At 28.3% G+C, this 23687-nt stretch overlaps 3 protein-coding genes across 8 annotated transcripts in view; 2 read left to right on the forward strand and 1 right to left on the reverse strand.

Annotated features, from left to right (window-relative positions):
• LOC129960447 (RIMS-binding protein 2-like) overlaps positions 1–9415 on the forward strand; it is a 104690-nt gene extending 95275 nt beyond the window's left edge. For 3 of the 6 annotated variants that reach the window (XM_056073884.1, XM_056073885.1, XM_056073886.1), the window contains 2 exons: positions 1022–1237; positions 8593–9415. In XM_056073884.1, coding sequence (XP_055929859.1) covers positions 1022–1237; positions 8593–9030 — 654 coding nt within the window. In that variant the 3' untranslated portion in view covers positions 9031–9415. The remainder of the gene's footprint in view (positions 1–1021; positions 1238–8592) is intronic. The other 3 variants (XM_056073887.1, XM_056073890.1, XM_056073889.1) reach the window with 3 other exon arrangements.
• LOC129960449 (LYR motif-containing protein 9-like) lies at positions 1234–23018 on the reverse strand. The gene is made up of 4 exons (XM_056073894.1): positions 22864–23018; positions 21989–22081; positions 2735–2792; positions 1234–2055 (listed from the first exon to the last, which is right to left on the reverse strand). Exons 1-4 carry the CDS (start codon positions 22975–22977, stop codon positions 1997–1999), a joined length of 324 nt encoding a protein of 107 aa, XP_055929869.1. The 5' UTR covers positions 22978–23018; the 3' UTR covers positions 1234–1996.
• The window catches only part of LOC129960448 (3 beta-hydroxysteroid dehydrogenase/Delta 5-->4-isomerase type 3-like), a 45714-nt gene continuing 40630 nt past the window's right edge, over positions 18604–23687 (forward strand). Inside the window, exon 1 of the mRNA XM_056073893.1 lies at positions 18604–18673. The gene's annotated coding sequence lies outside the window, so the exon portion shown is untranslated. The remainder of the gene's footprint in view (positions 18674–23687) is intronic.

Raw genomic sequence — 23687 nt, forward strand, 5'->3', positions numbered from 1 at the left:
ACTATTAAACTGCATCGTCACAAAATCCTTGAACAGGATATCGAAAGCATGGAATACCTAGCATATATATCGAACAAGAATTCAAAAAATCATGCATGTGATACTGTTATGAGATTAGCTGCTGCCCTGCCATGACCTACTCTGAGAGAAAAAGACTGCCTTTTTACAGAAACATGAAAGAAAACTTTAGAATTTATATGGCAGTTTCACAAATTCTATTCAAATACGATGTTCAACCGTTGTTGCTATTCGATAAGACCACGTGTCATAATATCACATTTACAGTAAAACAAATTATTTTAGATTTTTTTTCTTTGAAATATTAAAGCTATTGGAAATTTCTCAAGTGCTTGAAAAAGTCTTTAATCTGTAAATTCAATAAAGAAAATTTATTAGCAGCATTTTTAATGCCATGTTTGTAGGACTACATAGAAATATCCATTCCATTTTTTCACAAAGAAGATATTTAGAACATATGCATTTTCTTAAAGAAATGAGAAGTCCTTCACATAATTTACCAGAGCACCTTGAATACAAAAAATTAAAAGTAAATTGTTCATTTTGAAATTAGAAGTAAATTTTTTTCAAGAGGATTCCAAAAAATAAAATTAATCTCTTTGAGACTTATTCCCAAAAACAAAGAAGGTTCTTTTGCTAGTATACACCAAATTGCATTCTTCCTCAAAATATAATAGAAAAGTAATAAAGCATTAATACCTGAGATTTATCTTCAATGGTTTCTTTACTATTTGCCAGGTAATAAGATAAATAAATCGAAATCATTACAATCCGTAAAATAGATCAAAAATAAATAATACATAAGTTATGACATGTTACATGAATGGTTTGTTTGAATGTTGAATTATTAGGTTCTACTGTATTCTCTAAATGTACAAAATTTTAATAATGATGTAAAGTGTAAACTTTAGATAGATAATATATTTCAATTTTGATCACTTGTTTATAGCTTAACATTTTTCTTTATTACACTCTCAAGAAAAAAAAATGCATGGCATTTCAGGTGGAACTATCTTTCAACACTGGAGATATCATTTATGTTATTGGAGATGTAGATGAGGATGGATTTTATATGGGAGAATTAAAAGGAGTGAAAGGTCTGGTGCCCTCGAATTTCCTGAGAGAAGTTCCACTAGATGAAGAAGACAAACGGCCAATCGGAAGCCGGCCCAAAGGTCAGGGGCGAAGCTATTTAGGCCGAGCAGACTGTCAGTGGAATGTGAAGTAGATTTAAAATTATTTAGAAGAGAGAATGAAATTTCTGAGTGGATTCTGTTGAATGAGCTGCTTATAGTTTGCATTTTGCTTTTTGTTTTCCAATACCAATATTTAAAAGAGCTCTCCTTTATTAAAAATACACAAGTAATTCTAAATGAAAAAGATTTTCTAATTTATCAGATATATAAATCGTTTAGCTTCATTTATTTTAGAATAAACTAAATTCCATCAAACTGCATCCATTTCCACCAATTATACACCAGATGGAAAGCAGAAAAAGTAGGCATAATAAAAGACATATCATTGTAATAGTCTGTAATATACTCTCCCTTGTTGGAGGCAAAAAATTTTCAGCCCATGACATTTCTTTTCTTGCCATAACAGATGTTACTGAGTTACAAAGACCATCACATATCAGTGTCAGGTTTCTAGAGTACATATTTCCACTGTACGATACTATACAGAATCCAAAATAACATATAATATCGTAAAATAATGAACGTATACTCTACGTATTCTAGAGCAATTTGAATCCAGGAATTTGACGACTTCAACTGAGGTCATTTTAAGAGGACATTAACACAATCTAATACTTTTTTAAAAAAGATTCGAGATCTCCAAAATTTAATAACGGTATATTTTCACTGTTAAGCACGCTCTCACAAACTGGTTTTGTAAATTTCATTATATGTCATTTAGTCATATGCTGTAGAAGGACAATGTAATAAATGAGGCTGCTATCTTCCCGTCAGTTTTTGTATCAGACTTTTCCTGGTAAATTTTCCATAGAAACCACATATACGCTGTTTCGTTCTGTCACTGGAAAAATAGTAACACAATATAAGTGATAATTTTCGAGTAAATATGAATATGAGAAGTTCTACACAACAGTGTTCATTCGTAATAATCAGTTGTGACAAAGCCTATTGTTTAATTCTTAAATTCATAGTAAATTTGAAAATTATATGAATTACAACATAGAAGATAGCACTAATATAAAACTGCATAAACTGTTCTATATAGTGCCTATAGAAACTTGATCTTAGATACATAATATGCAATCGAAAATATAATTTTTTGAACAACAAAATCCTAATTAGAAATATTCGCCATTATTTGTATTTAACTTAATGAAACAGAAGTAGAGACACTTTAGTAAACGTATGCAACTTTTTTTTTTTAGTTTTAATTATGTACCATCAGCATAGATTGTACCAAGTATATTTCTAGAATGGAAAAAGTTCTCATTTTTTCTTAACTTTCCAAAGTAAAAAAAATAATTCAATAAGAAAAGATATCAATTATCGTTTCGTCGGATTATTTTTACTCATAAATGTTACACTAGTCTGCAGCTTCACGTTAAAGCTGAAAGGAATATTGTTTACTCAGCCTGAAGTGTAAATTCACACAATAGGAAGTTTCTTTTATTGACAAAAAATATTGGTGATCCAAGTTATACTCATTATTATTATAAGAGTTATTATTATCCATGACTCACCTCCTTCATCAGAAAGAACATCCTCTTTCGGCCAACAATAAAAGTAATCTGTCAGTACCTGAAAGTTAAGCCGTTAATCATATTTGTAGTTACTAAGAACATAGCACAACTAAAAAGGAATGTTTCATAAGTACCTCAGCTTGAAGTCATAATATCCAAAAGAGAATTAGTTTTACGGCTTTTGTTAAACTTACCACAGAAAAATAAGTGCTGTCATTTGGAATGAAATCCATCAGCAAATACCAGCAATAACCTTAACAAACTACATATTTTTGGTAGTAAATGTTTAAAGGGAGGAGGAGGGAGTTAGCTTCAGACACCATATGATTTCCTCATATTGTAAAAAAATGACAATTTCTGCTTATTGAATAATTGTTTGTAACCATAATATATTATCTGATGGCCCGTACCTCTTCGTATTTTCTTTAATATTGAGATAATTTTTTTTATATTTTAAAACCGGATATGCGCAATACATTTTGAAAGCGTTACCTTTCCTTTATTGGGGAAAAATAACATGATGAAAGTTGAAATAAATTGTCAAGTATTCAAACTAGATAGGTTATGCTTAAATCATTTATATTTTCAAGACTCACAAGTAAGAATTCTTTCAAAACAGCTGTCCACAATAACCTTAATTCATTAATCCTAACCTCCTCCTAATTCATTTTTTTAAACGAAGTAAAGGTTTCTTTATATCATCCAAATAATTACTTTATATAAAATGCTCATGTCATAATTGGAACAAGTCACGGCAGAATGAACAGGCAATTATATCATGGTGCATTGATTCTTACATTCAAGTAAAAAGGGAAAATGGGGGGGGGGGGAAACGTTGAACACCACAAAGGGAAGAAAGTAGCTAAGAAAAGAACCTTCAGAATGCGCCTTCAAAAATCAGATATTCAACGCACCTTGCGCGAAGTGACATTCAAATCGGTTTTCAACCTTCTTGTGGAGCCTTTTAGAAGGTCTAAGTTTTGAACGTATTCTTCTGTCCTTGATCTAGACTAATAAAGGCAGAAACACTTGCTGGAATATAGTAAAACTGTTCATCAAAGCTAAAAACAAGTTACTCTGTTTAGAGATATTTATTTGATACCCTTATCTCTTTCACAGAATGGCATATTGTGTCCATTGCTTTGGAAGATATAGCCGTTCATTGCTATTAAAAGAAGTATTGAAAAGCTTGTTTTATAATTACATATTTAATTAAGGTAACATTTTTCTCGTTATTCATTACCCATTAAAAATAAATTCAAAGGAGAAACGAAAAAATAACAATTAAGGTCAAATCTATAAGGTTAGAAGTCATAACGAAGAAGAAAGTCAATTTTACAAGTTGTTAATTACAATTTTTTAATTTATGCGTAGTTAATTGTTGAACTAATGTGCTAAACACTAAATATATTCAGTTCTGATGGAAGAATTTTCTTTTCATCGTCGAGAAATTATGCATTCCATTATCTTTCATTTTAAACGCTGACAAGATGTACAATTTTTTTAGAACATATATGATACATGAGATAGCGTTCACAATAAGCATTTGAAAGAATACCCAATATTCCTTTTCTTCAATCTTTCTAGACACAGAAATTTATTTTATTTTTAAAATAAAATATTTTTATTTTAAAAAAATGATATGCACTATTTATATCAAACTGTTGCAATATTAAACAGAATGCATTCTAAATATAACTGGAGACAATAATTGGGTACACTTAATTTGATAGACATTAATATTGAAGTTGCCACTTTTATTTTTGATAAAACAATGTCTATTTCATGAGTTGAGTTTTTTTTTTTTTTCATTGTTTGACCTTCAAATACAAATTTTATAGCTGATACTTGATGTATAATAAATAAAGCAATAAAGAGAGTCTCAGGTTTACTACATCCATAAAAACACAATGATTTTATGAAGTCTCTAGATTTCTTAATTAGCGATCTACAGATCCCCTCATATAAATCTTTATCTTTTAAATCTGGTTTGCATCGCACATTTATTTTACTCATTAAAATATTTACAAAGATATTAAATTTTGAAAGATATTTAATTATAAATAAGATTTATTTTTGTTCCAACTTAAAGTTCATCGGATCTGACGAGAACTCACTGAAAGTGATATTTTAGACATTAATAAATCTAATAACCTAATAAATCAGACGTTTAATTTTTTTTATTTCTAATTTTTAAAAAATTGCTATAGATTATTTCCATCATTAGAATATTTCTACACTCAATCAGAGGAAAGTGAGTTAGATTAACCCATTACTGAATTTTTGTAGATAAAAAAAGTAAAAAAGTTTTTTTAAAAACATAACATTTAATTTATGCTTTTGAAAGCATACATGAAATGCTATGCTTTGAACATTTTTTGTAATGTGCTCGTATATCTTTCAAATGATGCAAAAATAACTTAAATATGAACATTAGAATATCATTATTTTCAAAGTCGTTGATATAGCTTAATAAATAAATATAAACTATACTCATGTCTATTGTAATGTCTTGATCTAGACTGATCAAATAACGAAGCAGAATTTCCAGACAATTATTTATTTTACAGCCCTATATATACAAAAGAGCAACTTGTTCTAATCTTAGTTAAATAAATAGTTATGTACACCTGTAGTAGGAGACACAACAGTCGAAGTCGAAGGTTTATCTTGAAACTCAGTTCTCCATCAATACGGAGAAACAACACCACAGGGAACTAAAAGGTTGTTAGTCAACACGACCACTCCAGGGGTAATTCTCGGACTCCGAACTCGTGGGCGTAGTTCAACAGTGTGCCTGCAATTCGTTTCTTCTCTCCCTAAAAAAAAATCTCCGCACTTTATTTCGGCGACAATCTCCGCCTCTTAATTTACATTGGTCATTTGATCTCTCTTTCGGCCAATTGGGTTTCAACAATATGCTCCCTCAGCGGCGCCAGTCGGTCGTGGGAAGGTCCTTTTAGTGATGCACCTTTCATAACTGATTATTCTGGAACACGGAGTTATCATAGTCTTTTCACAATGAGAAACATTTAGCATACAGATGTTTGGACACCCCTTTCTCTTTGAAGGTACTATCAATATCTCTTGGACGAGGAATTCCCACATGTGGTCTTTCACTGTAGTCTCTAATGAGCAGATACGAGACCAGCCAGGAGAAAAGATCCACCATCTGTCTATCTCGAGGAGTTTAGTAATTAACAGCGACGACACAGCTGGCTGTAAAGGTCTTATCAGTACTGGGAAACGGGGAATGTTACACTAAGAATTAAGGAAAGTTATAATCTGTACGAAGAAAATGCTTCCTGGAACAAAGGGAGAAAATATGTCTAACTCAGAAAAACTAAAATCGTATAGTTTTTATAAAAGTTAATTAGCTGTATTCTTACTGTTTGCTGCAAAAAAAATCAATGCATTGTCTGTACACGCTGAGTTCTTAATTATATAGCTATTCTGGAAGCAGAGTGTACCACTCTTATACAAGTATTGTCCGAAATTCTAGAATTGACTTAGAGGGTGGATAATGTATCGAAATTCCACCTCTAAGCAGATGAACATGAAGCAAAATGATATTCCGATAAATCTGGCCTATTGTGGTTCCGCTTTGAACATAGAAATTTGTTCAAAAACTCAGGATAATGCTACTTCAAACCACCAGTTCAGCATCATCATATTGGGAATGCACAATGACATTTTACTGGTTGCAACGTGTCTGGCGAGTAGTTAACAAGTTATTTGTACCAAGTAAACCACTCTCAGTGAGTTACCGTGCGTGGAGAGCATTTTGATAGACATAGACTATACCCCTCCAATCATTTGTATTTATTCTCTGTCGAAACAATGGTACTCGCCGATAGCTGTTCAGAACGGTCCATTGCAGTAGTTTGTAACCTACTACTACCTCAACTCCTAAACACCTATCGTTTTGCAACATTGTTACTCCCGGACGAACTATACTAAAACATCAGCTTATGTTTGTATTCTCTTAGAAATGCTACAATTGCCTGAATATGATAACCTATATGGTCCCCAATTCAAATTAATCTGCGTCCTGCTACATTCCCCATATAAAAAAATTGCCCGTGTGAATCATGCTATTCGTATATAGCAACACCAGGAGTACACACTTCTTTTGAACAAACAGCGTACCACAGCATCGATTTCTTTTTTCTACTGCGCCAAATGTCTGTCTCTTACAAGATACTTTAATATTATTCCAGAAAGTATGTATGGATCTATTTCACCAGAATTTCTTATTCTGATACTTTATTTTCGTAATCTTCTAAATCCTAAATTTAGGGACAGGAGTCTAAATAGAGTGTTTTCATTAGGTAAAACGCAAAAGTAAATATAGTCAAAATTTAAATGAATTTAAACTTTGATTGTATTTTCTCTATATTATTCAATTATTCTTTAATTTATATAAATACATTGGTTAACATATCAATTAGAGATGAAATATTAAGCCTTATTAACATCTAGGAAATATGAAACGGATTTAAAACCTAATTTCCAGTCTAGACGCCTGTCTCATAATCAAAATGCAATCCTTCGTTATGAGCTGTGTCTTTGAAACAAGCAATTTTAGCTCTCTCTTTTGAAATTTGCACCGCTCCGTTCTCTTCCGTTTCAGTAATAGGTCTTGAAGGTAATAAAAGCATTTACAAAAATATTCGTTGAAAAACCACTATGTAATGATTTGCTAAATTTAAAATGAAACAATTCCTTCTCAAACAATGAAAAGAAAATATTTTCGTAGCAGCTGTCGATCTTTATATAATCTCGATGCTGCACTTAATCACAAGCTGTAACGGTAAATGAATCGCAGCTATTTTTCATGTTTCTTAAACAACTGCCTCCTTCTAGAAAAAAAATCAATAAAAACGTTTCGTAAACAATTTATTGATTCAATTTTTATAAAATAATTTGTCAAATCCATTAAAGTCTGAAAGGAAAATTAGGATATTCGCATAAAATATAATATCTTTAAGTTTCCAACCACTTTAAAAGATTTAGCGAAATAGAAAATCAATCATTTAGAAGGTATTAAATGAAAAGAAAAAAATTAATGAGCTTTCGTAATTTCTACTAATATTACTATACAGAAAGTTCATCCTCAGTTGAGGGCATGCATTTCAATAAATATTCATTCATAATGTAGAGCTTACGACTGCATGCAGTCTTCATATAGAAAAGTAATAAAATCACCGAAAATAACTTCAAGGGCGAAAAACAAATAGCAGGAAAAATTATAGGAATTGTTATTTCTTTTTCAGTATATGATGGTAATAAAAGGAAACTAAAAAGCTGCTGTTTTGTTTATTTGATTTTCCCGAAAATAACATTATTCTAGAAAAATTAATGCAGTTTTTGCCATTGCTATACAAAAAAAAAAAAAAAAAAAAAAAATCAAATATGCAAATTACCTTGAAATTTTTTGCCCGTTAACTGATAATGACCTCAGATCATATTATTATTTTTTTTTACAGGCCTAGACTCTAGAATTTTAGATGATGCTACAAATAAAGTTTACACTGTGTCATACCATTGCATTTTTTCGTATAAATAAATATTATTCATTCATGTGAGTGGTAAAATATGAGAGATGAATTTAATATCTGGTTTCAGATGTATTATTCTTTCAACAAACTTTGAAGTAAAGAAGGTTTTTGTTCTTGTTCAAAATTATGAAACTGGAAAGCTTTCGCTTAATCGACATTGCATAGAGTTGGTACAACTTTAAAATATTTACTATAGACATAATTTATACTGTTGTAAATTGTCAAAAACCAAAGCATATATTTCCATTTGTAAGAATAAATATCATAATTCGTATGTTGAAGATTTTCGATTTTCAGGGCCAACCCGAGAGGACTACCAACACTCTAAAAATGCAACGGAGACAATGGGACATGGAAGAGTTTCCGAGAAATCACATTACGTACGCAATGCTGAACATGAGGGAATTGGAATCTCCTCAGATTATGCATCACCCACCACACTATGGGAGGAACGGGATTTCGAAAGAGAAGCAGCACTTCGAGGACCACATATACCCCCTAGAGGACAAAGAATGTCCCACCCACAAGCATTTTCAGGACCCTCCCCAGTTGAGAAACATTGGTAACAGGCCTACCTATCTTCATCTTCAAGCTGGTATCAGGAATTACTCAAGTGACCAGAGAAGGAGATCTGCACCAGACATTCAAATACAAGTCGATTCACCGCTAAAAGACAGTCGCAAGGGGATATTTTCTTCATTTAAAGACATGTTTAAAGGTCCAAAGAGAAACTGATTTTTTCAACACATTTCACTGATAGTGCTTTATCAATTCAGAAACTAACTGGATTATGCCATAATTTTTTTCATTGTTTAAAAAATCCTTCAAAGGGCCCTTTCAAAAAAAAATTTCAAAATTACCTGAAATTTATTAATTGTTCATATTTTTTATAAACTTATTAATATATCTGGGTAAATAATAAATCAAAAATATATTATTTTTTTCCATATTTATTGTACTTTAGAAAATTATTATTTGCGTAATAAATAAATGAACCACAATGAATTTTTATTTTTATTTGTGTATTAAATTCACGACAAGGTACTCTAATAAAGATCGAATTTTTAGAATAAATATATAAAATATAATTATAATACAGAATGCGATTCTTTTAAATAAAAATTCATTGCGAAAAATCCTGAAAGAATTATATTTTTGGCCCATTTTAAAAGAGTGCCATATTCTTTACTGAAATTTTTGAGTAATAAATTTGTTGACTTATTTATCAATATTTTTCAATCTAAAACCAAATAAACACATTTGTTTCGATTCAATTATTAATTCTCAAAAATATTAAAATAAATAACTGCATCCGTACTTAAGAATTTAGTTTTCATCCACTGACAAATACCATTTCAGAATAGTCAAATGCTTTCTTTAAAAATATGTCAAAATGTAAAGTAATAAAAAAATAAATAGAAATTTCCTTCCGAACAAAATGCAAAGAAGGAAATTTAAAATCAAATGGCTAAAAACGTAAGTAAAATATACATTTATCAATAGTAACTTTTAGCCTTTAAAATTAACAAGAAAGAAAGCTTATTTTATCAAAAAGTATTTCTCTTATAATTGTGTCATTTTTACAAAAATATTAAATGACAACTTGATAGTAAGGTAGGAAATATCCTCACTAACTTGATGCAAAGAAAATGAAGTTATAAAATAGATCGAATGTCTGCTATACTCATATTGTTAGAAGCTTTTCGTACCTCTGAAGGAAATTTCAGAAATGTAATAGTAAGGATAAAATTCAAATCAAATACTTGCTGTTTCCTAGCATTAAGAAGCCAGACAGCACATAATAGGCATTAGCGTAATTATAATTTATGTTGGAATTAAATTGTTTCGACAGAGCATAAAATTGCTCAATTTTTTTTCAGCATAGAGAAAATCCATTCAGCTGAAAATTATCTTCAGAAGCCAGAAAAGCTTTTCTTGCTTTTTCTTTTCTGTTTTGTACATACTGTACGCAACATTGGTCGTGAAGATGGCTCTTTCCAATTTCTATGGAACTTAATCCAAAGTGTGTCAATAATGTAGTTCATAATCTGCATGAATGTCAAACATATCTGTACTGAATGATATTGCATTGTGGCATTGTGAAGCTGCATAGTCATATGAAGAATACGAGGCTCAAACAGGATAAAAGTACAAACTGTCATTGAAGAAATCTTTTATCTTGTTGAAATTAATAATTTATAAATGTACCTGTTCTTCATAGTTGGATAGAAGAAATTAATACATTTCCTATAATTTCCAAATTTCAGGTAGTGAAATATGAATTTTTCAACTAAAACAAACTTAAAAGTCAAGGAAACAGGCATTTATTTTTCCTTTTTATAGTATGTTGTTATTTGCTACTGAAAAACTGCTCACGTACTTAATGCTCTCTGCAAAACCTTCGAACTAATTCATTTATTCTAAACAAGCTATTCTTTAAAATGAAGTTTGCATTTTAAAGGTGACCGTTAGTAAATGTTTTCAATAACAGTCACCAAGTTAAATTATACGATACATATTCTTATTTTCATATAGAAGGGTATATATAGAAATTATGTTCAGAGAGTTTAATATATCGAAACTGTCTGAATATTTCAGTTCGGAACACAAGAAGTGGACAAAGTTATTTCATTTTCTATGGAATTGATTATGAGCATGGGGAGCAATTTTTGATCATAAGAAATTCATTGACAACCAAAAAATGCAGCTTAATTAAAGAATTTTATTAAAAAAAATATTTATATATTGAAAATCCAGGAGACGTTATATTTCAAAAACAATTGGACAGAATAGACAAACGAAAAATAATACATCAAACGCATTTCGAAATGAAATGAAAGTTCTATGATATATGCTTATAGATGATCATAATCATAATAATATATGATTATCCTGCTATGATGTTTGAACGTAAATTTCTTTTACCTTAAAGAATTTCTGAAATCAGAAACAGCAAGAGATATGGTTACAAAAGAAAATACACTTTTCTTTCAGATCAGATGAAAATAGCAATTGCATTATAACTCCAATTTTGCAATTGATAGAAATTCAAAGTTAGAACAGGAAATGAAAAGAAAAAGCAACTTAATTTTAATGCGACTCGTAAGATAAAAATTGTTCAATGCCAAAAATTATTTCTTCATGTCCATGAAATGTTATGTAATTCTAAATAAATACACAATCAAAATATGAAAAAACTATAAAAACAAAATAAAAATATTCAATAGCATTTCTTTTAGACTTCCACTGGAAGATAAATAAATTTTTACTGGAGTTGTCATATCTCAGTAGCAAAAATAATATTAATTAGAAATCTTTTTCATCGAAAGTTTTTAAATAAATCACTGCAATTTTCAAAAACAAAAATGTGTTCGAAAAAAAAAATTTTTATTTCTAAATACGATAACCATGTATTCCTTATTTTATTTCTTTATGATATGCAATTTCAATGAGACTTTATTCAATGTATGTAATACAATACGATTTGATCCAAAATGTTAATTTTCTTTTAAATTCTACTTAATAAGACGCAACAAAATGTCTCAACCTCAAAAATAATTAGAAAGTCTTTCTGAAGGTAGCAGCTTCACAGTGTAGCTTTTGTGATAATATTCATTAATATGCCTGCTGCTTTCTAATGTCTCATTTGTTGCGGGGCGTAATAATTGTGATGAAGTGACTCTTTTATCTATATACATATCTTTAAATGTGCGATGTCTAATGACAACTTTCTGTAACGCAACTTTATAAATAAAATATTCATCACTATTATAATGCTTGATGACTATTTTCTTTGGAAAAAATTCATATTCTCAACTTTTTAGAATTTGAAATCCAACATTCTTTAATCGAAATCTTCTTCAACTGATTTTTTTTTAATATTTTCTTAATTTCTTTATTGCTATTTATTTACTCTCAAAGAATTTATACATTTTAATAAAAAAAATTCTAAATGTATCATTTCAACCTTTAACAGAAAGAAGAAATTATCATCCTCTTCGAAAAATATTCCATATTTTACGAACAACATAAAAACATATCATTACTAGAATCACCATAATACACAAATAGTAAGCTATCAAGAAAATTATATAAGAAAAATTTCCCAATGCTTGAAAATTAGCTTGCGCAGTTTCAAACTTACTCTATATACATTGCTCTTGTATTATTAAATTTAATAACTCAATAAAGGTTTCAATATATTCAATAAATTTTCAGGTTTGAATGTCTTTCAAACGAGGACACTTGAATCCCCCATAAAGGAAGTATACGATAGCTAAAGCAATATCTTCATTATGATATCAGTTCATCGTTCTAATTAAAAAATAAATAAAACCATTTTCAATAAATATAATATATAAAATGTTCTGAAATTATTTTATTGAATGATATTCGGTAAAATTTGGAATAATGTCAATAAATTATTGCATATATTTATACAAGCAAGTATTGCATCTTTTTTTTTTTTTTTTTTTTTTTTTTTCTTCCTTTGATTTGTTCATTTCTTCTTTGTATCAATATTCCAAGAGCATTCTTCGACCTTCAAGAACTATTTTAGAATGCTTGAATCAGAAAAATAAATAATAATGAATTGAATATAAGAGGAAATCTCCACTTTTATTCTGCAGCTGTCTAAACATCTTTTTCGCGTGATCTATTATAACATAGGTAAAAGATTAAGATTATTAAGATATAAAATTTAAAAAATCATGACAACAGATAATGGAATTAACATTAAGATGATGTAGACTCTTTCTTTTTCAAATGAGAAATCAGAAGCTTCTTATATATTAAATATTCTTACTTTTAATTATTTCCTTATCCCAGTGATGCCTCATCAGTTCCAGTTGCTACCTTGTCTACTAAAAATCTAGTAATTCTGTAAAAGATATTTCACAATGGCTGAAATACATAATCTGTCCAAACCAACGACAATTCTTCGATATATTTTGTATTTAACATTATATCGAATCAAATGTGCATCTTTCCATCATCTTGTTGGCTCCAAAATTTACCGTTTGGATGTCATGACTACACATCAAAATTTCTTTATCATGTGTAAGAAATTTGAGATATAATCTTTAAAGGTATTTACCAAAATTCATTTTTCTAGCTTGCTGCGATTATGAGTCATGCATTCCCATGCTTCTATCTACAAAATTGTAGGAGATACGTTTATTTCTAAATTTACAGTCACGAATTTAGATGAAGTCATTTATTTTAGAGATGCAAATTTATTCAATACAGATAAAATGTAACGTGCAAATATTTGTCAAGAAGTAAATCATCCAACTATCATGATTTGAAAGAAATCTGTTAAAAGTGTTTTTTACTTTTATCAATAGTTGCAAATTCGGCTCATAAAGGAAAGAAGAGAAACTTGGGAGATTAAGCATTTATGGTACCTCGGAGACCTAGTGTAATAAACAAGAAAATAAATATCTTTATATTAAAGATAATTGGTCTCTATGGAGGTTGATAATAGTCTAAAAAATCAACTTTTTATTCGACTCCCATTATGTAAAAGTGCCAATTAGCAAAACATATGTCTTTCTTTATATATTAAGCTTTTTAAAGAATAATGCATTTCACTAACGAGGAATTTTGAAATGCTAAGGATTTTCACTATATGTAATCATAAAGTAGGTTACAGAAGAATGCAATGGCCGTTTTCAGAATCCCTACATCCATCAAAGAAGTGTATTTCAGCAATGGTTCAGCGATTTTACTTCCCACGGGGAAAAAAAATGGGGCTGTATACAAATGAAACAGAAATTGATAATTTCATTTACTTTCAAAGTTGCACTTAATGTCGTGTTCGAGCTTGAACTACTCCATTGAGAACTTAACATTCCAAAATCGATAATGTAGAATATACTTCAAATAATAACAAACATCCATACAGCATTAATGGATAGTTAAAATCAGATCCTAATCGACATCTATATTCTACAGTTAGGCCCTACTTCAGGTGGAATCAAATCCTAATTTCCTGAGAAATACAATTTGAAAAGACAAATGTCCAGCAATCGAAATGGAAGCATGAATCATCAAAATGATCACTTGTGGAACAATAAAATTCCGATATTTGTAAGAGAAGTTCTTCATCACAGAGAATTTGCGGTGTGGTGTAATCAAAAATTCGTTGGTTGGTCCCATTTCTACAACAATACACTATCCAGTCGGTTTTAATGATATTCTGTCCGATAATTCTACACATATGGCGCTTCTTCACACCACAAGTCCGCTACAAGATAATGGTTGAATTAGGAATTGCCTGAGGTGTAGATTGGGTTACAAGTACCAGTAGAAGTTCCTTCTAGATCACCCGACTTGGCGTTTCTTGACTTTTATTCATGGGATCCATTATATTCTTCTTTGTATAGCACACTTCCTCTAGATAAAGCAGATCTTTGCAGATAAATTTAAAAAAAAGAGAGAAAAAACTATCTTGATGTCACAAATGATGAACTGGAACACATGCTCCCAAATACTGTTAAAAGAATGTAAATTTATATAGGTAACATGTTCACCTGACAAGTTTTGTAAACACTTCTTTAATGTACTATTTGATTATTTTTTAAAACTTAACAAAATTAAATAAATGCAGTATTATTTTCTGATTCCGACCTTTAGTTACCTGTTGTGATATGTGTATTATCCTTGAAATGTACAACGAAAGACTCTTTCAAACACTAATCTGAGGTGTGAAAAAACGGCAATTTTGCACAAAGGAGTCGTATAATTTTTTTCAATCAACCTTTACAGAAGCCTAAGCGTTTTCATACAATTGTTACCACATGTAATGAAAATCTGCAATTGGAATTATATGTCTAATTGCAACATCTAAAGAATAAATATTTGTTCCACTTTTTGGGGACACTCTGTATAATATTAACATGTATCTCTGTTTTTGTTCCAGCATCATTTTCAAATAGATTGTGGGATCTGATGAAATTTAATTCATATGATCTACATAGGCCGGCTAAGCATACTGTTAGGATGAATCGACCCCAACTCACCCTTCTGAGTAGGGTGAGAGCGAGTCCTTTAAACACAAATCGTAAATGGGCCAATTGACTTGAAATTTGATTCATATTTTTGAACCTAGAAAACTAAAAATGTGGTAAGATTATATTTTCTCAAATCAACCTCTTACCATATTTATTATTCCTAAGACATATAAGGAAATGACCTCAGAAAGGCTACAGCAATTATGACGAAACTTAGCACACCTGTCTTCCATTGTTCAACTAAAAACACTATAATAGAATAGTGTTTTTAGTGCCTCCCTCCTCTTTTTTTATGGGAATGAGTCGATTAAAGCTATTTAATAAATAAACCGATTAGTAAGAAATTTGTTTCAGCCGATTCATTGAAATTTGTATCCAGGGGCGATTTTGATAGAATTTGTCGTGCATCTCGCAACAACTGAAATAGTTCACTGAAAATACTATTGGGTTAATCATTCGGTTACTTCATCAAAATGGCAGCAATACTCAAGCAGGAAGATAATAATAAAAAAACATTATGTTATTTAGATAACATTGTCCCTTATCCTCTTTCTCTCACGAGGTTTTAAAAAGAAAAGCATCGCGCAATCCTATACACTCTATTAATACGTAATGGGCACAAATTAGAACTAGGAATTACAGATTTACACTTGAATCCGTTAAGTCGCGTATGTTTCTTAAAAGAATGAACCACGAATTATCTACAATTTAAATATCTCATGACATATTTTTATTTCTTAAATTTTATAGATTCTTCTCCATGAAAAGACATATCTGACAAGACAACATAGTAAATAAGGTGTTTAGTCAAGATATTTCTGTTGTGAATGAGTAATAGGACAAAGAAACAAAAATTATGAGATTTGGATATATTGTTACAGTGCAATCAAAGTCACTTGACAAAATGAAAAACAGGGAAGAATAACAGCCATAAAAAAGGGATAAGAGTACACAAAAACTCTTGGATCGATCTATAATTGTTAGCAATCAAAAAAAGGAACAGGAATTAAATATTAAATGATTAGATGGCGCGTAGAGAGAAGAATATATAGATAAAAATTATTTTACAAATCATACGAATTAACTGCAATTACATTTGTCAGAACAGAAGATTAGATTTAGAAAATATTTATATTTTTAATTTAGAAACTCTGTTTCCATGTGGACTCAATAGTAAGTTAAATGGAGAAGGTTACGGGGATTTAGATAACATCTGCATTTTTGACAAATTTAACATTTTTAAAGACTTTCTGGATAAAGAAAACTATAGTAAAATATTTAAGAGAGGTAAAGGTAGAGGCGGCAATTATGATATTATATCTGAGGATTTTCAAAATTATTGTAAACTGGATCATAATAGTGAGAACATTCTTAAAATTAAAAAATATCTTTTTGGCCTTAGGAAAAATAAAATGAAATGGTTTATTAATAATAAATTTGGAAATTCTTTTACTAAATTTATAATTCTAGATATAATTAAATTCAAGCTTAATATTGGAAAAAACGATTTACTATTTAAAAATAAAAAATAATTTAAATAGAGTTCTGTGTAGAAAGATTTTTGGATATTAGTTTCGAAAACCTGAAATTACCTAAATTTGTGCCCAACAGTAAAGAATTTTTTCCTCTTAAAGATAATACAATTGTTTCAATAGCATTTAGTTATTCAGGAACTTTAAGGAAACGAATTTGTAACTATAATTACTATAGTAAAAATTTATAAAAGTTAAACAAAACAGATTGTAATTGTAATAAAGAAATTTATCAAGATTATATAGATGCTGATAAAAGACATATCATAACGGGAAATTTAAAAATTATTGATTCTAGCTCTTTAAGTGATTTAATGGAAAAGGGAACATTAAAAAATCCTAATTTTTATTGGACAAGATTTGGGCATTTTTATTTCTAAATTACCTAGAAAATACTATTTGCCTTCGGAGGGTTTCGGAGAATGGAAAGTGAACATTTTAGAGGAAATTAAAACAAAGTTTAATGCGGGTAGCGGCAGATCTAAAGAACGAGGAATTTATTTTAACACATCATTGAAAAAAGAAATAAAAAATTAAAAAGAAAGGTTTATTATTAAAATAATAGATAAATGAGCAAAAAAAATTCTGTTTAATTTATAAATATTATTATAAAGAACTTTTAATTAATGAATATAACTCTAATTCGACACAGATTTTAAATACTACCGAGAAAAAGAAATTGGATAAAAGAATGCTAGCTTTGGCTGAAAAAACTAAGATTAAGACTTGCTCTTTAAACTATATTTGTTCCCAACAGTAACATTTCATAAAAAAACCATTAAAATTTAGATTTGTACCTTGTAGCACTAGCAGTTATAATTACTATAGGGAAAACATTTCTTCAAATACCTAAAAATTATCGTGAATAAAATTAAAGATGAGGATAACTTTATAATCAATAGTAACAAAGTTGGATTTTCTGAAAGACAATTATATCAATAAACTTAATACTTATGATTTTGAAAATTCATGAACCTCATGAAAAATTAATAGATGTCTGTATTTTTATATATGACGAATATTTAAATAGAGATATTATTACAAAAACTAACTGGCTTGAATAATGTAAATTTTATATTTCCGAAAATTACGTTTTTAACGGAATTAATTTTTATAAACAAGTAATGGAAATTCAAATGGGAACAGCTTTCTCAATGCTTTAGCTAATATTTTCCTACATTATTATGAGAAAAAATAATTAAACACAATTTAATAAACGGTGCGAGATATATCGATGACTTCTGTTAAACTTAGATAAAGCTAATGTTGTTATTGATTGTTACCCTAAAGATTTAATTTTCACTGAAAAGAACGAAAATCAACATAAAGCTTCCTATCTAGGTTTAAAAATAGAAATTTCTAATAAAAAAACTTTGGTAGGTGTTTACGATAAAAGGGATGAATTTAACTTCAAAGTAATTAAACTTAATAATTATTATTCTAATTTAAACTCTAAAGTTTTCAAAAATTTGATTTTCTAACGATTTAACAGAATTAAAAGAATTTTTTATAATAAAAATTTTTATATTGAATCAACAATCTCATTAAAAACTTAACTTCTAATGATTTTCCCAAAACTTTTGCAATATAGGAATTTTAATAAGAAAAGGCTTATCTCTTTTTTTAACATATGCTTTTTAGTTTTTCTGTTAGGTTTTTAACTCAATAGATGGCGCTGGGATCGCTCAGTTTATTTCTTATGATGACGAGGCATAAGTGTTATAGGCATATGCAGCTTTAAACGCGGAAAAATTGAATTTAGTTTCAAGTTTTGTGTCTGCATTGATAAGATTATTTTCTTCACCAAGTTCATGGAATTTTTACTTTCAACTGGTATGTTCTTTACTTTTATATTTTATTGTTGTTTTTGTTTTATGTTTAAATGGTGTTTTTGTAGTTTGGTTTGATTCAATTTTCCTGTTGTCTTGCTTAGATTTAAAATTTTGAAATAATATTTTGCTTAGTATTGTGTAATTTGTCTTTGATTTTTTGATACTAATTCTTATCTCCAAAACCTCAATTCCTTGGGATTTTTGGGGTACGAGGGCTCAATATTTTGGACGAAAGTTAGATCCCTTACAGAAAAAAATCCTAGGTTTGAATCCCTGCCTGAGGGTGACCCTTGAAAAAGTCTTCAGGCCGGATTCATTATTTTTTATTTATTTGCATTTAAACTTACTATTTATTTCTAATTTGGTTCTCTTTCTAATGTCATCAAGGCAAGCTATTCAACAAATAGAAAACACAAATTTGACTTTAGAACGATTTTCTTTTTAAAAGAAAAAAATTAAATTAAAAGAATAAACAAATTAATTGCAACTCCTTAACTATAAACTTATTTTTACATGTTTTTAAGTAAACCCCAAAACCCATATTCATTCTTTATATTATTATTAAAACATGGCATGGTAATTTACACTTTCATTCAAATATGTAGTGAAATAAAAAATTAACATGATCAAAATGTTGAATTTTGTGACAAAATATTATTTATTTTGAAATTACATATGTAATCCCCAGTACTATTAATCAATCATAAATATAAAATTACAGAATTTGCTATGCAGTATTAACAAGAATATTGCTGCATATATTCAGATAAAAATGAATATTCCCCTTATCTAGAAGTTATTTATTGAAAATCTGCTTCCATGATTAATGAAATAAAAAAATCTGATTTAATATTTAATTAAAAAATTAGAAAAATAGTATAAATTAGAATTCACAACTTGAGTAAATCAAAAAAAATTAATCCTTTGTAATGTCTCTCAGCTGGTAAAACACATAAACAAAACAAAAAATATTTTAACATTCCATATTTTGAAATTAATAATATGGCTTGTTAGTTCAATTTTATTAGGTCACAAGTACCAACTATGATTCAATACAACTAACTGAATGCAAGATTGTAACAAAGTAAATGGAACAAACAGTATAATATTCATTTTCTGTCCCCTACCACCACCAACCTCTAACTCACTGATAAATTTTTGGCTTTAAAAATGTAAAATAAGTCCAAAAATATAATCTTCAAGATATATAGGTCAATTTATCTCCTTTGCTGCCTCCTCGCAATGCTACTTACTATATGGACAGATATTTACAAAAATTTGTTTTAATTAAACTAACATGTTTATCGTGGAGATTATTGGTACTTTCAGTTTTTACTGGAATTTCTCATAGAAAACACTGATTTCGCATTTAAAGAAGTAAACCCTCTGACAAGAAATTAGTTTATTCATTCTTTATAAAAGAATTTTCATTTTTTTTTTTTTTTTTCCATATCACAGTAAAATTTTGTAACTATATGATGCTTATTTTTAAATACTAATAACACACTTTAGTTCCTAAAACATGAAAATATAACCTTTCCAGAAATATAACACAATGGTTTCATAAGAGCACTTTTTTTTTTCAGTTATGAATTAATGTGAGATTTTCCCCCACTCATTTAAAATAAATAAATTTTAAATAATTTTTCTAAAGCATAAAAATGTAATAATACAGAAAACTTGCATTTTGTTTAATACCTGTGTAATTTATAAAATTTATAAAAAAGTCAAGTGAAATTTGTAAGACATTTGAAATATATGTTTACACTTCTAATAATGTCATAATGTTTTCAGAGAATTTCAAGAACATAATATGTAAGGCAATTAAAGTAATATATCTTTAATGTTTGGCAGTTTCACGATATTATGAACATGAAGTTATATCTAAAATATCTCATCAAAATTAAAGGTAAGCAATATTCCTGCAAACCAGTTGGTCACCTGAGGGGACTAGTATTAAATAATTCAGATTAAAAAAAAACAATAATATTCTACTTCAAAATTATGCTAGCATTAATTAAATTTACTGTTAATTACTGACTGAACCATACTTTTTAAAGTTTTTTAAGCACTTGTTAATATTAGGGTAGAAAATCAGATAGTTCTATCATAATGGTGATATGAAACTATGCAAGGGTTTCCTTTTTTTTTTTTTTTTTTTTTTTTTTTTTTTCCTTTCCAAAATTGTGAACAGACTGCTTTTTGGATTTAAAAAAATTATCAATGTATGATAGAATATATATAACTATGCAATATACATGCATTCAAAACTTGATAAGTTTTGTAAAACAAGCTGGATCTTTGATCAAAATAAGATTCAACCTTATACAAAAACTTTCTTTGAGTAGATATGAGAAAACAATAAATACACATTAAATCCTTTAAGCAAATTCTATTATATCATTCCTTTCATAAAAATTTTTTATTGTTTTTGTAAGTTATATATGTTAAAATTTTTAATTAAATGTGATTGAAACGAAACACAATTTAAATATTTATTCTCAACTTTAATTTCATGATCTACATCTCCAAGCCAACAATGATGAAACTGTACTAGATATCACAGGACTCTTATATTCCAGGCTGTTTTGAATACTATAGAAAGTAAAATAAAAATTTAAGTTGCTTTTCAGTTTATTACAAAAATGATTCACATAAAACTTTAAATATTTTACAAAAATAATAAATTCCGATAATAAAAGTCTGAGTGTAATATGTATCATCTATTTATCTGTCTAACTATCTATGATAAATCTGCTTACTAAAAGCTATCAAGTACACAGCTTTTAGCAATCCAATAAAATATAACTTCTAATAAAATATAACTCTTAACAGTAGAACACTTCAGAATTAAATATTTTTTCAAAAATATGGGTTGCTAATTACATTTTTGACATAAAAGAAATATATAATACATAAGAAATTATCAGCTGTGCAGATTAAAAAAGAATTGTCTCTTCAATAAAACCAAAATTGCTTTAATCAAACTTCAAATTTCTAGAAACTATCTAGAATTATATTCATGAAATTATATATATAATTTATATAATTATTATTTTATTATATTGTATTAATTTTTAATCTAAGCAAGTTAATAAAAAATTTATCATTTTGACAAAAACTACTGCTCACTTTTAAATTATTATATAACAATAAAACTACCTTTTCCTCTCGTATATGAAAATAGAATTAAAGAAATCAGCTATGATTTATCAATTGCAAATCAGTACATTTAATTATTGATAACTCATGTTGTTTCTAAAAGCTAAGAAAAATTTTTAAAAATTAATTATAAGTATTTCAAATCTAATTTTACCTTTTTCACAATCCATTCTGCATCTTCTATAGCCCGAGACATTATCTGCTTTATTCTCTCTGGATTTGTTTCATCCAAATGACTATTAAAAGACTTTTAAAACATCTTATGTATTTATATAAAATACAAGTAAATAAAAAAATAAATAAATATTTGTTTGGAAAGTTAACATACCTATCTGTCATTAGAACACAGCTTTTAGTGTGAATGAATATCTTAAAAAATCCACTATAGCCATAAATTAAAATCCAAAAGAAACAATTATACAATTTGACGATATGCTGTCTAATATGTTATATTTAATATGTTAAGATTTACCGATTTCATTTATAAGATTTACTACATGAAAAATGTAATGTTTTTTAAGCTAAGTTTCTGTACTATTTTACCAGTTTAAAATAGGAAAATTAAATCATTTCTGTGTTATTTTCTAATATCTAGAAAAATGAAGAAAAAATTCAGATGTAAATTTAGAAAAGTGACTCTTGAATATAAAGAAAAAAAAAATGGGTGCATTCATGCTGAGATCAAGCAATAATATAATAAATTTCACCACATCAAAAACTATTTTCTCTTTATAACGAACTATCAATATAAACCCTGACCACTCGTTATTGTATTTATTTATTTATTTTTAATGTTCTAAATGTTGGTGTGCGTCACTTTCGAACCAACTTTTAAAATCACAATTTCTACAATGATTCTCCCAGAATAATTTCGGACATTTTTATAAATAATAAAACAAATGGAACTGTTGCTGCTTTTTCTGTGATTTTTTTTTAAAGTTCTTACGAAAAAAAAAATATAATTTTAACATCTACATGCGAGCAGTAATTTGAAGTTTAACACTGCGTCTGAAAAAAATAGACGCATACCTGTCTCAGATGATGCCTGTAATGATCTTGCGCATTGATTGGTAATTTCTTACATTCTTTAAGTAAATAACGGTATAAATGAATTGGATTTCTAATTAATTTATTCGCTGACATTCCTGGAGTATTTTGACGGTTTGTTTGTAAATATACAGTGTGCAAATTACTTTGTACGGTTATAGTTATACTTCTATCTGAATTTAATTACAAAGTGTAAATATTTGAAGAGCATGCTTTTCATAAAATCATAGATTTTTTAGAATCTCTGTAAAATAGTATTACACTTTTAATTATATTTCTTTTAAATTTAAATTTACAAATTTTCTAAAAAGAAATATTTTTTTGAAATCATTCTTTCTGCTATTTATAGAATTATAAAAAGAAACTTAATTCACTAATATTAATATTATAGCATAATAATATTTATATTTTAAATGGAAAAATCTAAAAATTTCTAGTATTTTTTTTTAGTCCTTGAAGTTGAAATTAAAGAGTCTTTAGTGGAACCTCGTTTCGAAAGTAATTAGTTCCCGAATTTTATAATCTTCTGAATGAGAAACACTCGTTAAGCGAACACATTTTTTTTTGGTAGAAATCAATGTAAAATAGAACAGTGCGTTACATTCCGAAAAAAGATACTCAAATTTATAATGATGTAATTTTGCATTTAAAATGCATTCTTTTTTTACAAGAAAATTACTAATGATAATTGTCTCTGGCTACGCTTCAAAATTTGGTGAAACTGAGACGCAGCATTATTGATAAATGAATGTGTAACAGACTTGGCTACTGCCTTATTAGGATGATGCTCCTCAACATACGATTCA

The sequence above is a fragment of the Argiope bruennichi genome, chromosome X2 (assembly GCF_947563725.1).
Source record: "Argiope bruennichi chromosome X2, qqArgBrue1.1, whole genome shotgun sequence".
NCBI classification, from domain to species: domain Eukaryota; kingdom Metazoa; phylum Arthropoda; class Arachnida; order Araneae; family Araneidae; genus Argiope; species Argiope bruennichi.